At 42.1% G+C, this 20,397-nt stretch overlaps 2 protein-coding genes across 6 annotated transcripts in view; both read left to right on the top strand.

Moving 5' to 3' along the window:
- LOC310634277 (nuclear cap-binding protein subunit 1-like) overlaps positions 1–6,414 on the top strand; it is a 41,547-nt gene extending 35,133 nt beyond the window's left edge. For both annotated transcript variants that reach the window (XM_083352496.1, XM_083352497.1), the window contains exons 18-23: positions 1,522–1,615; positions 1,894–1,997; positions 2,468–2,582; positions 3,629–3,751; positions 4,524–4,637; positions 5,970–6,414. In XM_083352496.1, the coding sequence (XP_083208622.1) occupies positions 1,522–1,615; positions 1,894–1,997; positions 2,468–2,582; positions 3,629–3,751; positions 4,524–4,637; positions 5,970–6,083 (664 nt within the window). In that variant the 3' untranslated portion in view covers positions 6,084–6,414. The remainder of the gene's footprint in view (positions 1–1,521; positions 1,616–1,893; positions 1,998–2,467; positions 2,583–3,628; positions 3,752–4,523; positions 4,638–5,969) is intronic.
- A 3,613-nt stretch (positions 6,415–10,027) lies between these two features.
- LOC310635793 (nuclear cap-binding protein subunit 1) overlaps positions 10,028–20,397 on the top strand; it is a 35,586-nt gene continuing 25,216 nt past the window's right edge. The window contains exons 1-6 of one of the 4 annotated variants that reach the window (XM_083355077.1): positions 10,028–10,196; positions 15,919–15,998; positions 17,036–17,136; positions 18,124–18,280; positions 18,907–19,014; positions 19,932–20,053. In XM_083355077.1, the coding sequence (XP_083211203.1) occupies positions 10,163–10,196; positions 15,919–15,998; positions 17,036–17,136; positions 18,124–18,280; positions 18,907–19,014; positions 19,932–20,053 (602 nt within the window). In that variant the 5' untranslated portion in view covers positions 10,028–10,162. Of the gene's footprint in view, positions 10,197–15,915; positions 15,999–17,035; positions 17,137–17,975; positions 18,026–18,123; positions 18,281–18,906; positions 19,015–19,931; positions 20,054–20,397 lie in introns of those variants that run through there. The other 3 variants (XM_083355076.1, XM_083355078.1, XM_083355079.1) reach the window with 3 other exon arrangements.

Raw genomic sequence — 20,397 nt, 5'->3', positions numbered from 1 at the left:
AGTGTTTATCATTAAGTATATTAAACTGTCAGTGTGTTCATATTGTTGCCATTTTATTTTTATTTGTGTTGTAACTATGAAAAAGAGGATAGAAGCATGTGTGTTATGTTCTTTATTTTTTGATTGTGTTTTAAAAATAGTTATATTATCTACTTTTCTTTAATCTACTATTTAAAATGGATTGATTCCTGTATAGCAGGCATGTCAAACTGCCAGCCCACGGGCCGGATGCATCACGACAAGACCGCACCCTCCCCATTGCCGGCAATGGGGAAAAAGTCACGATACGTTGCACGATGTCATGTGACATTGCGAGTTTGACATGCCTGCTGTGTAGTCTATGATTCCTGAGATCTTTGGTCTGTATCAGTCTTGCATTCAGCAGCTTTCTCCCACACCGCAGCATAGACAAAAAGTTCATCAGTCCTTTCTCACCTGGACAGCAGAACATTGTCCCTTTAAGCCCAAGATACAGGCTAATAAGAATGGCCAAAGAAGGTCTGCAGGGAGGCAGGAAGTTAAAAAAAACTTGCTTGTCCAGAAGAAGCCTTTCTCCATTAGATTGTGAAGTGGTGGATAGAGCTTGGGCATAGGCAAAATTAAAAGCAACCTCTCTGAAGTAAAATCTGAGGACTGGTCCAATTACACAATGAGAGAATGTCAGCCCCATAATGTAAACCGAGCTAAGAAATCAACTCAATCAGAAGACCAAGCTACTTTTTTAAAGGTTGGCTATAATAACAGAATCTTGGAAGTGTCTGGCTCTGCTTTATGCCCTCTGCCTCGTATCGTCCTGTGACTAAGGGAGGTGTCTCTCTCAGACATTTTTGCATACTGTATAATCAGCTGTGACAATACAGTAATCCTGAGGGAGAGCTGCAGCCAAGCCAGTGGTTGAATAAGAGAAATCTGAGCCCCAGAACGGAACATCTCAGACTTGACCCTCCCTGGTTCTCTTTAGGAAATGTCAGGGAGGTAAGATTCTATTGCTATAACTCTATAACGAAAGTAGTATTAGCATTTATTTCCTTGGCATTCGAGTCTCATCTACCTCAAAGGGTTGGCACATGCCTTCCGCTATGGCTTGGATTTAAGGCATGGTTTTCTCTCATTGCTTTGGCAAGAAATGTCCCTTACCTCTGTCTCACATACGGGTGTGTGTGTGTTGGGTGTTTAATGTTGGCACTGATTTGGGGGAAGAGATGAGTTCCATAATTGGCTTGCTGAATATTCCTAGGGTACTGTCATGTGTAGCTAGCCAAGGTAGCAGGAAGAACTGCTGTGTTACAGAGCTCTTTGTCAACACGGCAATACTGCTAGTCTCTCAAACTAGAAATCCAGACTTCAGAATCATCTTGGGAGACTAGACCAGCCCACGTCTCTTTCCTTTCCCCTCCCAATCTGTTTTTGCCATTTTTGATCCCAGCTGACTCACAAGGGTCCGTAAGAATTGATCTGTAAGAATCAAGACATGTTCTATTCTTTAACACCCTTGGAATATGTCATTTCTGTTTTTATAAGATTTCGTGACGTCCTCAGAACTTTGGCTGAAAGTGACGAAGGGAAGCTTCATATTCTCAGAGTGATGTATGAAGTATGGAAGAATCATCCTCAGGTAAGAATGAACATTTATATAGTCCCTCCCTCCCTCCCTTCCTTCCTCCCTTCTTTTTCCTCTCTCCCTGCTTCCCTACCTCCCTTGGGAGTTATGATAAGAGGCTCTGCTAAGATAAATAACTGTGGCCTGGACAGCTTAGGCAGTCCGTCCTCTTAAGAGAGGCAGTGCTTTGAGAGATCCTGTTTAGTTTCAGTCTGTGACTTTGTATTGAAAGTTGTGTCCAGATGGCAATACACAGTACTGATGAACTGAGCAAAGTTTCTGCATTTGCACAGATGATTGCTGTACTGGTGGATAAGATGATTCGAACACAGATCGTGGATTGCGCTGCAGTGGCAAATTGGATTTTTTCTCCAGAGCTATCTCATGATTTTACAAGGTAAATAAATTTAAACTATTTTTTAAAAAAAAAAAATCTTCAGGTTATGCTTCAAATATTTCTCATAGAAGTATAAGTGATTTTAATAGGGGAAATTTTGTTTAAGTTAAAAATATTTACCGTACTTTTGGAAGACTAAGGAACATGATTAATCGCAAGTTGTGTGCGATTATTTTCTCGGAACTTCAGTAAAATGCACTGTTTTCGAATATCAGAAAGCATACAGGCAGAGACAGGTAAATATTTCCTGAAGGTAAGTAACCTTTTGTATATCTTGTTGAAAATTTGCATGCTTTTTTTTTTTACAGAGAATTCTGATACTGAAATTTCTCCTCAGGGGGAGGAGACAAAGATGAAAATTGCACAATTGTCCATTTCACTCATTGTCTGAGAAAAGCTTAGATTTACAAGTGTGTATCAGCCTTTTTACTGCCCAAAATCAGAGTGCTCTTTGCTTTTTTTATTGCTAGATTTTATATTTGGGAGATCTTACACTCTACCATTCGTAAGATGAACAAGCATGTGATGATGATCCAAAAGGAGCTAGAAGAAGCCAAAGAAAGATTAGCCAAGCAACAGAAAAGAGTAGGTGGCTTTTTTCCATGACTGTATGAAGAAATGAGACTTAAAATACATTTCATCAGCTACAAGAACATAAGATTTGCTTTGTTTTGCTGAGCTAGGCAGAGATGTGCAGCAGGAGGGAAAGATGGTGATGGTCATCCTTCTGCTGTGCCTATGGCTCAAGCGTTCTTGCCTTCGGATACTTTTTATTGCTGGATAACTGTCAGAATCCATTTATATCACATTTCATAAATGTATAGGTAGAACAATGTGCTTATTCTGGGGATTCTGCCATCTCTCCGAGGGGGGGGGGAAGAGGATAGTTACTTAAGGCCATCTTCAAACAACAGGGAAATGGTTGAACTGGGGGAGGGAGGGGGAGACACAGACCTGGATCGCATCTACTGCTAAGCTTGTAAGTCACCCTGAGTCTTCGGAGAAGGGCGGGATATAAATGGAATAAAAAATAAAAAAATAAATAAAATAAAAACAAGGAGAGTTTCCCTTTCCCAGGGAAGGGCCTGACACCTAAGCAAATGATGGGAGCCTGACCAAATGGATGAGGGGAGGGGCTGAAATGGGAATGCTTTATATGGGATTGAAATGTAACTTTGTTAGATTCCGTCTTGTATTGCCACAATCGATTCCTTCCTAGTAAACATTTTCCTTTTGGACTAAACTTGCATCCAAGAGTTCTTATTTCCTAAGATGTGGATTGAGGTGGGTCCGGACAGTAGACGGAATTTGCTTGATAACATGTGATCAACTCCCCTATATAGATGAGTATGAATGATTTATATCATCAGTTTCTATCTCATAGACTTTCAACATTTTGAAACAATAATAAACAAAATCTAAAATAATAGCTGAGGCACCAAACCAATCTAGATAAATAAATGACTTTATTTGCCAGTTCAGTGTGCAGCAGAAAACTGCGCTGCATGCTTTCAAGCTATTTTTTTTCCCGACTGTACATGCAACAGTGCCTTTTTGTTTTGTTTTGTTTTCCCTCTTGATTATTTTTAAAACATCTTAAAATCAGTTAAATTTCAACTCTCTCCCTCCAGCATGATGATTCTCGAAAGAATGAGAGGGAAAGTTGGCCCCAGGAAGAAAAGATCGAACGCTTGCAAGAAAAAGTTGAATCAGCTCAAAGTGAACAAAAAAACCTCTTCCTTGTAATATTCCAGGTAAAAGCAGACATATTGATGGGCCAATGAAAAGGGCAATCTTAGACTTACTAGTTAGCATATGGCATTGGTACATGAAAGTCAAGACATCTACAGTATTAATATAGAGTAGTAGTTTGGCTGCCTAAGATTGCTAGTTTGTTCAATTCAGGCTTGCTTGGTATCCAGGGTACACCACGGGAATGAACTAGTTCCGCCAACAGACTAACAGTGTTCTGCTGGAGTGTCAAGTGTTATCCAGGCCTTTTCCTCTGCTGGTTTTCGCTTTGCATTCGGGCTGAGCCAGTGTCAGTTGGCTTCTTGCTTCTTCCGCTAGTCCCACCAGAGTGTTATCTCTTTATCCCCTTACATTTGTATGCTTTTGAACTGCTAAGTTGGCAGGAGCTGAGGCAAGTGATGGGAGCTCACTCCATCATGCGGTGCTAGGGCTTGAACTCCTAGAATGTAAAGAGTCAACCTTCTCCGCCCGACACATCCACTGTCTTTAAGCTGCTGAGCCACCACTCCCCTTGCAATCTTAGAATCTTCATGTGACTGCAAAACTCTGGAACAAGTGTTTAAACTTCATGCATTTCTAAATTAAAATTCTGTAGATTTGACCACAAGTTCTGGAAATAGCAAATGGTATCACGCTAATGCTGATGTTCTGTACTAAATTATATCCTACTTAATTCGGAGATGCTGTTTTTCATGTGTGTTTTAACCCCTGCTCAAAAAAATAGTTATCTCGTCTGGATCTAGCACCAACTATTTCACTGTTTATTCCTTCCAGCGTTTTATTATGATCCTAACTGAACATCTAGTACGATGTGAAACAGGAGGGATTGATGTAATTACACCTTGGTACAGGAACTGTATAGAGAGGCTGCAGCAAATTTTCTTACAGGTAAGTCTTATAGATGTCAGAATTCATGCGGTTATTGAAAGTGAGATTATCCTGATACAGCCTATCTCGGTTTGCACCATATTCAGAAACTGAAGAGAAGCCAATGAACCTTTCTGAGATAGATCAAATATTTTTCAGAGGGTAATTATGTGTCCATCTGGGTTTGCATAATTGGCATGTGTCTGTTGCTAATTAAGTCACAGCACTTCCTAGATTGACACTGGGTACTTAACGACTTTTCCTTTCTTAAAACCTCAGTGATCTAAGTAGCCATGATTTCTGCCATCAAATTTTGGGCATAGATGCGACCACTGTTGTCTCTAAAGCAGGGGTGTCAAACTCAATTTCATTGAGGGCCGCATCAGCATTGCGGTTGCCCTCAAGGGGCCGGGTGGGTGTGGCCTGGGTGGGTGTGGCCTACTGGGTGGGCGTGGCTAGAGTGCATATGGCCTACTGGGTGGGCATGGCCAGCTCTACATCATTCGCATCAAGGGTGCCTATGGGGGCCTGGGCAGGAGAGGGACAGATCTGAGGGTCTCTGTCAGAAAGAGGGTCTCTGGGCCAGGGCCAAGGCAGTGGGGGCCGTTCCCTCACTGTTTCCAGGATGGCTTCGTGGGCCACATGAAACCACTTCGCGGGCCGGATCTGGCCCCCGGGCCTTGTGTTTGACATGTCTGCTCTAAAGCCTTTAATTATCAGGACTGCCTTTTATTAAATATGCCTCCCAATCCTTGGTCTTTCATTGAAGATTCTAAGTAAGTAACTAAATAATAAGAACAAGATTCAAACCTTCTTATCAAAAATTAGATACATGGTCAATAGAGAGTGGTGCTGGCATAATTATGGAAAGCCCTCTCAAAAAAGCTTGCCTGGGATTAAAGTTGAAACTTTATGATTTATTTGTAAGGTTTGTAACTGGAGATGAGCTGTTGGAATTAAAAAATTATGAATATTTTATATAGTACTTTTATTGATTTGATTGATTTCATTGTCCAGTGCTCTGGAAATTGCACAGTAATATGTATAAAGAAGATAATATTTTACAATCACCATTTAACCTTTCCTGTCTATGTAAAACAGTTGGCATGATGAAAATCTCCTGCTCCTAATTTCATAATTAAGATTGGCCACCTTCTAAGAGTTCAAAGGCTGGTTCTGTTTTTCGTTTTGTTGGCAAGAGTTGCACATAGTGCATAGTATAGTTGTAGCTATCATAGATATTATAGAGTTGGAAAATATAAATAAGAGATTATAATTTTTAGATAGATATGTTTTTTATTTACGGTGCTACGTCATTTCCAAACTTAACCGAAATGCTTTTTTGTGTCTTAGCATCATCAGATCATCCAACAGTACATGGTGACCTTGGAGAACCTTCTATTTACAGCAGAATTGGATCATCACATACTGGCTGTATTTCAGCAGTTCTGTGCACTCCAGGGCTAAATAACGTGGGTTGTTTTTTTTTTTTTTTTTGGTATATAGGACTTAATTTCATCTTGTTAAGTTGAAGATGGATTCTTTGATAATAAAGGAAAGAAAATGTTTTAATCTGAAAATACATTAACTGTGCTGTCCTAGATAAACTACGCAGTGCTTGAATGGGATGACTTGGGGCAGTAGGAGCCTTATGCTAGTTATGATTGCCGGGTGATTGGGATGGAATAATGCGTGGATTTCTAATTTTGAAATGGTTTGAATGTTGACTCTGCCATAGCATCTGCTTTGTTCCCTCCTACTGTTTGTATAAAAATAAAAAAATAGATAATAAACATAATTGGCTCTTTGCTTGCTTTTTGTATATGAGCAAATTCTATGATAATATAAAACATATGAATTCAGATTGTCTTTCCCTAATATTCAATATTCTATAAAAATGAACCTAAAGTATAGGAATACTTAAACGATCAGATTTATAAAGAAGCCTAGACTTACATTGACCGAAGGGGGTATACAACATATCACTGGTTGTTCCCTTTGAGATTTATCAAATATATGAAACATTCTACCTGGAATTGAACATATAATTACTAAAGATAGTGATTTGTACTGTTCATTGCAAATTTAATTGAATTAAGCAACTAAGATTATCAAAAACTACCCAGGCAAACAGAAGTAGAAGTAGAGAAGGGGTTTCCTAATATAAAGAGGTTGGTGGCTCCAGCTAATTCTATCAATCTGTAGTTCACTTTGGGAGAAAAGCAGTTTTGACTACAAGATGCTTCATAGAACCAGCACGTTTCATGCAATTTAGTGGATGCCCTCATTACTGCTTGCAGTGAGCAGGCAATAGGGAAGCAAACTCTGTGCAGGCAAATCTTGTAGAGCGTCATGGTTTACTGAACACATGGTTTACTGAGTGGCTCTAAAAAATGAATAGACATGGGATGTCTAGAGTGCTGCTTGGGGAAGACAAATCAATCAAGCACTTATTAAGAGCCTTTGTTAGAATATATTTGTGTTGATAAGGAGGGAAACATCTGCAAATGTTTCACCAAGCTAGGTAATATAATACAAATGTTCCCTGCCAAAGACTTGTACCTCTAAGGAGAATTGAACTGAAAGACTTCTAGCACCATAGTAGGTTAAAATTGTATACTGATCTGCACCAAGACCTGGTTTCTGGAGATTTGGTGGCTCTGGATTCTGCTGCTTAATGCCAAGTCGACCTATAATAAAGCTCACCTCATCCACATTCTGATTGTGGATACAAGAGCCTTCATTAGGATGCACCTTGCTTTGATAAGGGCAGCAAAGCATACTTATCTCCATTAGGAGATAGCCACCTAATGGATCTATTGCACTTGATTGGATCCCTCTTGGGTAAGGAGGAACTGCCTCTTGCAGGGCCACTGTGAGGAATATTCTCAGCATTTGTCAAAGTTGCTCAGCTTCTCTCAGAGATGGACTCCAGCTGGGCAGATCTTTGCAAGTGACCAGGATTCATTTGAGTCCTGTCATCTGGAAGGAATTTCAGATGATTGATCCTGAGGAAGTAGATAGAGTCCTTGTGGCTGTGGACTCTTGGCCGCCTGCATTCTGGATCCATGCCCACCAGATTGGTTAAATCCTCCCAGGAGATGGTGTGTGGTTGAGTACAAGCAGTGGTTAATCTCTCTTTGTAGGAAGGATAGGACTGCCTACCTTGAAGCATGTCGTGGTACATCTGCTTCTCAAGAGGCCATTATTGGACCCAACAATCATTCCTAGCATATCCTCAGAGCATCAGCCCTCCCAGTAGCATCCTCCATGGCAGGCACATGACTCCAGCTGAAATTTTGAAGCTTTTCAGGTCTGTGGCTCTATTGATGCAACATTATATCCTATAATATATATGTATATATTATATATATATATATTACATATATATTATATCCTATAATATATATATACACGACAACTGGACACGGAACCACTGATTGGTTCAAAATTGGAAAAGGAGTCCGGCAAGGCTGTATACTGTCGCCTTGCCTATTTAACTTATATGCAGAGCACATCATGAGAAAGGCAGGGCTAGATGAATCAAAAGTTGGAATTAAGATTGCCGGAAGAAATATCAACAACCTAAGATATGCAGATGATACCACTCTAATGGCAGAAAGTGAAGAGGAACTAAAGAGCCTCTTGTTGCGGGTGAAGAAGGAGAGTGCAAAACTTGGGTTGAAACTCAACATTAAGAAAACCAATATCATGGCATCCGGCCCTCTCAATTCCTGGCAAATAGATGGGGAAGAAATGGAGGTAGTGACAGATTTTATTTTCCTGGGCTTCAAGATCACTGCAGATGGGGACTGTAGCCAAGAAATTAAAAGACGCTTGCTCCTTGGGAGGAAAGCCATGGCAAATCTAGACAGCACACTAAAAAGCAGAGACATCACCCTGTCAACAAAAGTGCGTATAGTCAAGGCTATGGTCTTCCCAGTTGCAATGTATGACAGTGAAAGCTGGACCATAAGAAAGGCTGAGCGCCAAAGAATTGAGGCCTCTGAACTATGGTGCTGGAGAAGACTCCTGCGAGTCCCTTGGACTGCAAGGCGATCAAACCGGTCAGTCCTAGAGGAGATCAACCCTGACTGCTCTTTAGAAAGCCAGATCCTGAAGCTGAAACTCAAATACTTTGGCCACCTAATGAGAAGGAAGGACTCACTGGAGAAGAGCCTAATGCTGGGAAAGATTGAGGGCAAGAGAAGAAGGGGACGACAGAGAATGAGGTGGCTGGATGGAGTCACTGAAGCAGTAGGTGTGAGCTTAAATGGACTCCAGAAGATGGTAGAGGACAGGAAGGCCTGGAGGAACGTTGTCCATGGGGTCGCGATGGGTCAGACACAACTTCGCAGCTAACAACAACAACACACAACATTCAAAATACAGTTGCTTGTAGGTTTTTTTAACCTACAAACAACTGTAGATACATATGAAAAACTTTTAAGTGTGTGTGCAATACGATCGTGCGTGTGTGCGATACGATTGCGTATTAAACAATTTTATTATTCAATAAATGGTTTATAAAAGGATTCTTTTCTAATTGATTTTAGTGTAGTATTTTACTTCCAGATGCTGCCAAAAAAAAAAAAGAAGAATTATTCACGGAGAATGGGATGAGCGTCATCCATCACCAAAATATTTTAATCTTGCCACTGTTCAGCAATGCGTACAATCCAGGATCTCAATCATGCCGATTGAGTTACAAAGAAGGTATTTTAACCTTTGTATTCAACCCGTCTTCCAAATCAGGCACTCACTGCCGACTTTATAGCGAGGCAAGGATCAGCACTATCAGGAGAGGAGTCCCCATGTTCAAAAAAAATTAACCTTGCAAGGTTTAGTTACGTCCCCATAATAAGGAATTTCAGAGCGACGCATCGCGGATTGACGCTGGATTTGTGCTCGTTTGTACAGCTATCCCCTTCGTTCTTGCTTTAAAACATCAGGAACCTACGTTACCCGGGGAGTTTTGCTCCCAGCCCCACCTCACCCCCCCACCCCCACAAAAAAAAAAGCACAGCAACAAAGATCAGTGTTTCCCAACCTTGTCTGCTTTAAGATGGGTGGACTTCAACTCCCAGAATTCCCCCTGCTGGCTGGGGAATTCTGGGAGCTGAAGTCCACCCACCTTAAAGAAGACAAGGTTGGGAAACACTGTTTGACAAAGATGCACGAAACCTCCCGACTGATAGACCGTCCCTCAGCCTCGACCTGCCCCGGAAAAACTCCATTCGCATCCTGTCCTCTCACCCCCCAAAGCGCCTCTCTGGTTACCACCACTTAGAGCCCACCGGAAGGACCAGCCGCCGGGCCGGAAGGTACGAAGAGCCGAGAGGAAGCAGGCACGCGTCTTCGCCGCTCGCCCGTCTCGCTGTTTTCTCTCGGGGAGGGGGGGGGGGGCGGTTCGAGGCGGGCGGCTTCCGGCGAGCGCCCCGAGCATCGGTGTGGCTGCTGTCATCGGGCCGTGGCGCCGGCTGCCCTTTCCCGCCCCGTGAGCGCCCTTCGGCCGTCCGCCGAGTCGGAGGGAGGAGAATCGAGCCATGTCGCGCAGGCGGCACCGGGACGAGGACGACGGTGAGCGGGAGGGAAGCGGAGGGTGAGGGTGGGAGCTCCGGGATAGGCTGTTTTCCAATCAGTTGCATACCGATTTCTCTCCCGGGGGAATAATCTGAAAACATTTATTTTATTTGTATTTATTTATTTTAATTCCATTTATATCCCGCCCTTCTCCGAAGACTCAGGGCGGCTTACAAACTTAGCAGTAGCCTTCATTCTATGTATATGCCTACTTATTAGGGCTTTCACACACCCCCCCCCCCAAGCGGCATTATTACAAAGTCAGCTTAATTGCCCCCAACAATCTGGGTCCTCATTTTACCTACCTCGGAAGGATGGAAGGCTGAGTCAACCTTGACTTGAATTTGAGTTGCAGATGGCATCTGGTACATCAAGCCTAATAATGTAACCCCTGGGAAATCTCCATCCCGTCTTCCAGGTCTTTTGTCTTCTGCTAAAAGTTGAGCAGTGCCTTGTAGTTACGGAAGGAGCTTGACAGATTCCCAACCTGTTTTTTAATTTTTTTTTAAAAAAATTGATATATTTTTTATATGTACGATCCTATTTTAAATTCACAGATTTTGTGCACCCGCAGGGATTTTCTTCATAATCACCCCCCCTCCCCCGATCTGTTTAGATGAGTGGAAAGAAAGAATCCATTATGTACCTGGTTGTATATTGTTATAGCAAAACACTGTTGATATCACAGGTGTGTAACTATGCACAGTTTAATTTTGTCTATTTTAAAAATTCTGAACACAGAGACACTTTTTCTAGGTTTGAGAATTGAGGAAAGGAATCACTTTGGGCACATGTATATATGTATATATATTTGGGCATTTAGAGGCCACGTTTCATACATCGGGTTCTTCCCAACATTTGAACTGTGATTTCATATTTTCCTTCTGTACACTTAGTTTTGGGGCATTGGTTGGAAAACTTCCACTTTTGATGACATTGTAGGATTATAGCTGAATTTAAGTTTTATTCTCAGCTAAATGTAGTCAGTGATCAACCTGTGGTTAGCCTACCCCCATCCCCCCCACAACCTGATATAGAAACAAATTGCAGGACTGGAAAAAGAATGAATCCATTCCTGTAATAGTGGACCTAAACTTTTTCTTTTGTTCAGTTCTCTGTTGATGTGCTGACACAGCTGATTTTTCAAAAAAGAAAGAAAGAAAATCAACTGAGAAAGTGTTGGTTTATCACCCCCAGTTTAATGCTTGAGATCCAAGTGGGCCTCTGTATACTTGAGATGCAAGCATATCCCACACACCTTTCTCCTCCTATTTTCCCCACAACAACAACCCTGAGAGGTGAATTGGGCTGAAAGACAGTGACTGGCCCAAAGTCACTCAGTTAGCTTTCATCCCCAAGTCAGGAGTTGAACTCACTGTCTTTGTTGCTCTTTGGAAGAAGCTATGTTACATTATAGCCCTTGAGCAGACACGTCTTTTTATCTATTGATTCTATGTAGCCTAGAAGAAAAAAATATAACAATATTGGTAAGTCTTTGCATAAAGGTATTATTTTCTTTTTATATCAGGAAAAGTGAAGCAGAGATATTGGTCTATTGATTATTTGTGAATTCTTGGTCAGTGAACACCAGACCAGTGTAAACAGATGAAAACTCTACTGAAGTTACTCTTTAAACTTCTGGACCACGCTGGTCAACAATTCTTCAAATATAGGGCACTTCTTATGATCAGCACTTCCTTGTTTATTTCTGTATGACTATAAGAAAGTTATTGTGTATTTCCCATCCTTTGTAACATAGTAAAAAAATTATTACTGTTAATTAGTAGTATACTAACCTATTATTTTTAGCACCATGCCCAGTTACCACAGCCGTTCTAAATTCTTCCGATTGCCATCTTTAAGTGAATCCTGTGCAATTGTTAAATGTAATGTCCCGTGGTTACCATTTTTGACCACCTACTGTCTTCCCCGTTGGTTTTCCTTGTCTAAAGTTATATTGATAGTCTCAAATGGTGATTGTAGGATACAGCAACCATCATAATTGTGCACTGATTGCTCAGTTCCCAAATTGCAATCTAATGACCACAGGGATGCTGCCATGGCTAGAACTTTGAGGACTGGTTGTGAGTTCTAATTCATTCATTTATAACTTTGAACAGTTGCTGAACAAGTGGCCATTAAGCAAACATTTATTTGTATAATTTTGATTTTCTTCTACTTTCACCTTAGCTTAACTGGATTTGGTCTTTCCCAGCATTGTATCTCATATAAGTAGATATGAATGGTTCCTTAGCCTATATTTGCTTGCTTCATTCAAAACAATAATACTAGATTATAAAATGGACATAAAATGGGTTAGAATTGTTTTTGGTATTCCTTTGTAAAGTTTTGCTTCTGCTTTGGCCCAGTCCAAGAAATGAGCTCCCATTTCAGAAATGTGGGAATAGAAGCAAAGATCATGAAGGGCATTTTTTAACTTTCTGCCACTGGATTCTGCCAAAATAATAATATGCCTTGTGCTTTTTTTTCCCCAGCCTTTCTAATCTCTTCAGTTGAGGGGATTATAGTGCAGCCTCTAAGGTCAGCTTAAAGAAAAAGGAAGATTTAATTTAATTTAATTTAATTTAATTTATTGAGATTTCTATACCGCCCTTCTCCCTAAGGGACTCAGGGCGGTTCACAGGGCATATATAAATAACAATACAAAAATTGAAAGAAAATTAAACCAATGCCCAATTAAAACAAGAATGATAAAATAATAACAAGCCTATAAAAACCCATATACCCCCATCAGGCCAGACCCGCTAGTTCAAATGGGTCTTCAACCCGCGACGGAAGGATCGGAGGTCCGATGCCGTCCGGAGCTCAACCGGCAGTTGGTTCCATAATGCCGGAGCACCCACAGAGAAGGCCCTCCCCCTGGGGGCCACCAGTCGACATTCCTTGACCGGAGGCACCCTGAGGAGGCCCTCTCTGTGGGCACGCACAGGGCGGATGGGAGTCGACGCCGGCAGCAGGTGGTCCTCGAGGTATCGCGGACCCATGCCATGTAGGGACTTAAAGATCATAACCAAAACCTTGAACCTTACCCGGAAGACAACTGGTAACCAATGCAGCTCACGGAGCAAAGGTGTAACATGGGAGTACCGGGAAACTCCCAAGACAACTCTCGCGGCTGCATTCTGTACCAGTTGGAGCCTCCGAGCAGTCTTCAAGGGAAGCCCCATGTAGAGAGCATTACAGTAGTCTAGGCGAGAGGTCACGAGCGCATGAGTGACCGTACATAAGGCCTCCCGGTCCAGATAGGGCCGCAACTGGTGCACCAGGCGAACCTGGGCAAAAGCCCCCCTAGTCACGGCCACTATATGATCCTCCAAAGTGAGTCATGAATCTAGGAGGACTCCCAAGTTGCGAGCCCTATCCACAGGGGGTAAAAACTCACCCCCCATAGAAAGAGATGGAACATCCCAGGTATCCCGGGATGCCGGAATGTACAGCCACTCAGTCTTGTCAGGGTTGAGTTGAAGTCTGTTCCTCCCCATCCAGACCCGAACCGCCTCCAGGCAACGGGACATCACGTTGAGGGCATCACTGGGGTGGTTTGGGGTCGAAATAAAAAGTTGGGTATCATCAGCATATTGATGATACCCAACTCCAAAACCACGAATGATCTCACCCAGCGGTTTCATATAGATGTTGAACAGGAGAGGCGAGAGGACCGACCCCTGAGGAACTCCACAGCGAGAGTCCTAGGGGTCGACCTCTGCCCCCCTGCCAACACCGACTGCGAGCGTCCCAGGAGATAGGAGGCGAACCACTGAAAAACTGTGCCTCCCACTCCCAGTCCCCTGAGACGCCGCAGCAGGATACCATGGTCGATGGTATCGAAAGCCGCCGAGAGGTCTAATAGGACTAGGACAGAGGAATATCCCCTATCCCGAGCCCTCCAGAGATCATTCACCAGAGCGACCAATGCCGTCTCCGTGCTGTGCCCGGGCCTGAAACCCGATTGGTAAGGGTCCAGATAATCCGCTTCATCCAGGACCAGAGGGAGCTGATGCGCCACCACACTCTCAACAAACTTCGCAAGAAAGCGAACGTTGGAGACTGGACGAAAGTTGTTCAATACAGCTGGGTCCAAGGCAGGAGAGGTCTCACCACCGCCTCCTTCAAGATGGTGGGGAAATAACCCTCGCTCAAAGAAGCAGATATAACCGCCTGGAGCCAGCCTCGTGTCCTCTCCCTAGCTGCATAAACCAGCCAAGAAGGGCACGGATCCAATAAACATGTGGTGGAACTCAGCTTCCCCATAATCCTGTCCACTTCATCAGGGGTCACAGAATCAAACTCCTCCCAGATAACATTGACAGGACCGCCCGTGTCCTGATCGCCAGATTCCTCCCAGCTGGAGTCCAAACCGGTCCGAATCCGAGCGATTTTATCCGACAGATGTTGACTAAACTCCTCGGCACGACCCTGCAAGGGATCCTCCCTCACCTCCTGATTAAGAAGGGAGCGAGTCACCCTAAACAAGGCGGCCGGGCGATTATCTGCGGATGCGATGAGGGTAGAGAAGTAATTACACCTCGCCTCCCTCATCGCAGCGAGATAAGACCTAATGTAGGTTCTTAACCGCAATCGGTCGGATTCAGATCGGCTGGACCTCCAGCAGCTCTCTAGGCCCTGTTTCCGACGCTTCATTTCCCGGAGCTCCGCGGAGAACCATGGAGCTCGCTGGGATCTGCACCGGGTCAGGGGCCGCAAGGGTACAACCCGGTCAAGTGCCTCAGTGGCTGCCCTTTCCCAGGCTTCCACTAAGGCATCCGCCGAGTTGTGAGCAACGGAGGCAGGTGGGGACCCCAGCGCCGCTTGGAATCTATCAGGATCCATTAGGCGTCTGGGGCGGTACCATCTAATTGGCTCCGTACCCCCACGGCGGGGGGTGGCAAAATGGAAGACCAGCCGCAGGAGGTGATGATCGGTCCATGACAGGGGCATAATAAATGGAAAGCCCCCACCAAGATCATCCAACCACCGTCCAGATAAGAAAATCAGGTCAAGGGTGTGGCCTCCCTCATGAGTTGGTTCAGAAATTACCTGCGTCAGGTCCATGGCCGTCATGGAAGCCATGAACTCCCGAGCGAGCTCAGATGAGCCTCCCAGGGATGGTAGATTGAAGTCTCCCAAAACTATAAGTTTGGGGAACTCAACCACCAACCCCGAGAGGATATCGAGCAGCTCGGGCAGGGCTGCCGCTGCGCGACTAGGCGAAATGTACACGAGCAGCAAGCCCAACTGCGCCCCAGAACCAAATCTCACAAAGAGAGACTCACACCCGACTATCTGAGGAACGGTGGTCTCCCGCGGACATAAGGTCTCCCTAATGATCACCGCCACACCCCCACCCCTACCTTGAGCTCGAGGCTGGTGTAGCACCCGGAAGCCTGGTGGGCAAAGGTCAACCATTGTCTTCAAAACAATGGAAGGGAAGGATGGTTAGAATCAACTTATTTTAACGAAATTCAAAAGAAATAGAATTTGAAGGGGATTTTTGTTATGAGTATTTTGTTAGATTTTTTTTTCTAACATCAGTATCATAAAATGTCAGTGCAGTGCCTTATGATATTTTCCTAGAACGAATTGTGAAAATGTACATATAGATGTCATGTTTTTGATATTTAATATTACAATTCCACCATATCTCCAACCATATTGGGACTTTCATTTTGGCATCTGATGTTTTGTCTCACTAAAGTAGAGCAAGAACACAAGAGAAGAAAAACATTATTGGAAGATGAAGAGGATTTGGAATACTTACTAAGCACATTGGGAGAAAAGGTATAAAAGGCTAGAAGCTTCATTTTGACCTCTTTGAGGTTTCCCTGTCTGAGAATAACATAAATACTCAAATACAAATGAGGTATCATAAGTATATTATATTTAGAAATGGAATAAAGTTACTGTGTATTGTGTCATTTTTGTTATTTTTTTTAAAAAAGGTTCTCTTTTATATATTTTATATGTTTTAATTGTTTTTAATTTTTTGTATTCATGGTTTTAACTGCCCTGTAAACTGCCCTGAGTCCTATGGGAATAGGGCGGTATACAAATCCAATAAAATAAATAAATAAATAAATATTATCCATCAGAGTATTTGCCTTAATAAGTTCAAGGACCATAAACAAATACTCCTTAGTAGTTATGTGGAATGTATGCCCCCTCATTCTACAATGGGGCCTTAACATTTGATATATTCATTTACAAATTGAGCCTGCAATAAACTATTACACTACATTTACAGTTTGTAAGAATATTGTGCTAACCAACTTTCCATGCTGGGTTTCAGCGTACCATTCCAATTACTTAATAGTAAGAAATGTTTTATGATTACTGATCTGATCAAGCTGTCCTCATTGATTTGATTGAAAACTGTAAAAAAAATTATGGATTATGGAGTTTTATTACTCAGTGGTCTTGTTTAATTGCATTGCTATCACTGCTGACCCTTTCTGAATTCCTAATTAGTCCCTCTTTATCTATGTAAAGACTGAATTATTATAAAGCTTTATTTCATTGCAGAAATAAAACTAGTTTGCAGATGAGGCTGTTATTGTACAGTGTTTTAGGATGATCAAGAAGAGTCATTTATTTTTAATTTTCTTACATTTCCCCTTTTTGTTTCTTTGTCTATGTGTGTTTCAATAAAGAATTTAGGTAAGGAATGCAAGATAATAGCAGTAGAGTATCCTTTAATTGATAGCTTTTGGAGTTACTGTAGCTGTTGTACTGAGAGGACATTTTAATGAGAAGTATCTTTGTAACATGTACTGTATATCAGAACAAGACAATAACTTTCTAATATTTTATCCCCTCAGAGTTCTTTTTCTTTGGAATATAACTTAGAGAATACAACTGAGGTGTTGGAGGCAAATCTGCCAAACTTCAAAAGCAAAATAATGAGACTCCTTTGTACAGTGTATGTATGCAAAAGATTTATGGATCTAGGTGTGATGCATTAAATGTCAAGGGCATGAAATCAAGAGTCCAGGCAGTTCAACAGAATATAGGCTTATTGTATGCTAGAGCTCTGTACAAGAATCTGAAGTACTAATGGTCGAAGCCAATAGGTGGTAAATAAGAGAACAAAATTCAAGGTGGGCTGGACATAGATCTCTTGTGGGCAAGAAGGTCCTTGAGACGATGCATTTGACCCCTCCCTCAGACTCAACCTGGTCATCTCCTACATTAGCTACAGTAAAGGCTTTTAAGTAATTACTTTTGAAAAGTATTTCTTTTCAAAGCTATTTATTGAATATATTGCACGGCTACATGTTTTTTTCCCATTTAAAGAATGTTTGAAACTTAGAGACAATATGGGATAATTAGCAAGGTAACTAATTAGGAGAGTGGAGAGGAGGTAAGTGTCAAAATAGTTCTCTGTTGCTGATCATTGGTAACTGCAATGCAGTCCTCTTAATTTAACCTGTTTTCTGCAACTGTGCATTGAGACGTGATTCGCAGGGCCAGCTTCTGGAATTTTCATAAGAGCTCAAAGAAAGGATTACATTTTTGCCTGACCTGTTACTCATCAGACCTTCTCCTTTCAACTTTGCAAAGAACATACTGACACCTGAGTCTGAAGCAGTATAAATGCTGTGGTTGAAACATTGGAAGATATATATTGTTACATACATAGTAGAATGTTTCCCATAATTTTACACATGTCTTATGTAATTTCCCACTGGGATTTGAAATATGTAAAGAGTTAAATGAAGACTGAATTGACTCTCATGTTATCTTTTTCGCAATATATAGTAGACTTCTTGTCAAGGAAGACACTGCTTTTCAAAATTTAGTCATTCTAGGTAATTTGAAAATCACACATGGGGTAATGAGATGGCACTTGTGATTTGAGTTAATAATTGAGGCTGTTTTTTTTTCTCCTTTATGGGAAAAAAATCAGTGCACGTCTGCTACCACAAAAGATGACCCTTTACACAACTGTTGTTGGCTTGCTGAATGCCAGGAACTACAATTTTGGTGGAGAGTTTGTAGAAGCGATGATACGTCAGCTGAAAGAATGTTTGAAAGTCAACCTGTACAATGAAGCTGTCTATTTAGTAAGTTGTTTTCATACTTTAGAGACTTTACTTAGTTTGGTTTTTAGCATATTTAAAGAGCTCACATTTTACCTTACAGGCTGTGAAGATAAAAAAATGTAATTCCGTGTGATCATTTGATATCCCCATCCAAACCTTTTCACAGGCTTATTTCTTCTGACTTTGTCATAGTGCTCTGCAGTATAAATGGTGTGCCAGGTTTTGTGATCTAGATTTGATAGTTTATATACTGCCCCATAGCATTTTACAGCGCTTTTGAATGGTTTACAATGTAAACATTATTAGCATACTGCCCCCAGCAATCTGGGTCCTCATTTTATAGATCTCGGAAGGATGGAAGGTAGTCAACCTTGAGCTCCATCAGGATCGAACTTCAGGCTGTGGGCAGAGTTTGCCTGCAGTACTGCATTTTAACTATTGTACCACTACCGCTCCTAATACATGAGGTTTAAGTGTCTATTCAGTTATGTCTTGGCCCTGGGATTTCTGTGACCTTGTAAAAAATGCTGAAGCAGATACAGCCTAGGCTTCTGCTGTGTTCTTGCCTGGCCTTATGAGTACTCTTGATGATCCATGCTTTGAGGAAAAACGTGATTGAGAAAGGGCTGAATGTTCTCTTTCTGCAGGTGCGCTTTCTTTCTGATCTTGTGAATTGTCACGTAATAGCTGCGCCCTCAGTGGTAGCCATGTTTGAGAATTTCGTTAGTGTGACGCAGGAGGAGGATGTACCTCAGGTAAACAAAAATACATTTGCTTCATAGATAGAGAAATAAATTGCTGAAATGTGTTAGTGGGTTTTTTTTACATTTTTGGGTTGTGTCTGTAAATGTGATAAGCCTCTCCTCAGCTTGTATTATAACAAAAGCCTAAACAGTAACCTGTAAGATTTCGCTACGTGCCCTCTGGTGCTCTTGTCACAGTCTCTTGTGGCCTTCAGACAGAACATAAGTATCCTGTCTCATATTAAAAATCTGCAGTCCAAAAGATCCACAATGTAGCTCCTAGAACAGAGGTCTTCAAACTCGGCCCTTTTATGACTATGGACCTCAACTCCCAGAATTTCTCAGCCAGGCATGCTGGCTGAGGAATTCTGGGAGTTGAAGTCCATGAGTCATAAAAGGGCCGAGATTGAAGACCCCTGTCCTAGAACATTTCTAAAACCTGGATTTGTAGAAAACCTTTTCATCATGCCAATTGCTGTTGATGACTTACAGACGTTTGCCAGGCCCTGGCTGATTTCATTTACACCAGAGAGTAAATTTTACATCTTAAATACAATCAGAAGGAATGTGCGAAATAGCTCCTTGGGTGGGTGGGGGAATGGTAAATAATAGAGCATCAGCACAACGAAAGGAAAATGTTGACTTTTCTGTCCTATATTTTTTCATTGATTTGTGCAGATTTAGTACTTATTCCCCTATTCACCTTTGGGTTGAATTGTTTTAGAAATATCAAAATCAACCATTCATGTGCACATATATGAACCTGGGCCCTTGAAAGTTTGTACCTGAAGCATCGTAACATAGAGCTAGAATTGTGGAATCATAAATAGTTGTTCTTACGAAATTCAAGCCTTTGACCTGATTCAGCTTTTATGGCAAGAACCAAAAGTATCTTCTGAATGCTTATTGTCCATATTTCTACTTAACAGGTGCGATGTGACTGGTACGTGTATGCGTTTCTGTCGTCCTTACCTTGGGTGGGGAAGTTGCTCTATGAGAAAAAGGATACTGAAATGGAGCAGATCTTGTCTACTGTCGAAAACTATCTGAAGTAAGGAAACGAGAGAAAACATTATTTATTTATTTATTTATTTGTTTGTTTGTTTTTATAAACCGCCCTTCTCCCGAAGGACTCGGGGCGGTGTACAGAGTAAGGTAGGCAAACATAATGAAACAGTACTGAAAAACAATAAACAAAACAAACTGGGACCCCAATTAGAGCTATCAGGCCAGGCCGGACTGCTGGAATAGGTAAGTCTTCAAGTCGCGCCGGAAGGTGCGGAGGTCGGGGGCCATCTGGATTTCAGTTGGTAAGCAGTTCCAGAGGGCTGGCGCACCCACTGAGAATGCCCTCCCCCTGGGGGCCACCAGCCGACATTCCTTGAGCGGTGGCAC

The sequence above is a fragment of the Vipera ursinii genome (assembly GCF_947247035.1).
Source record: "Vipera ursinii genome assembly, chromosome: 2".
Lineage (NCBI taxonomy): Eukaryota > Metazoa > Chordata > Lepidosauria > Squamata > Viperidae > Vipera > Vipera ursinii.
This window is presented reverse-complemented; position numbering and strand designations above follow the sequence as displayed.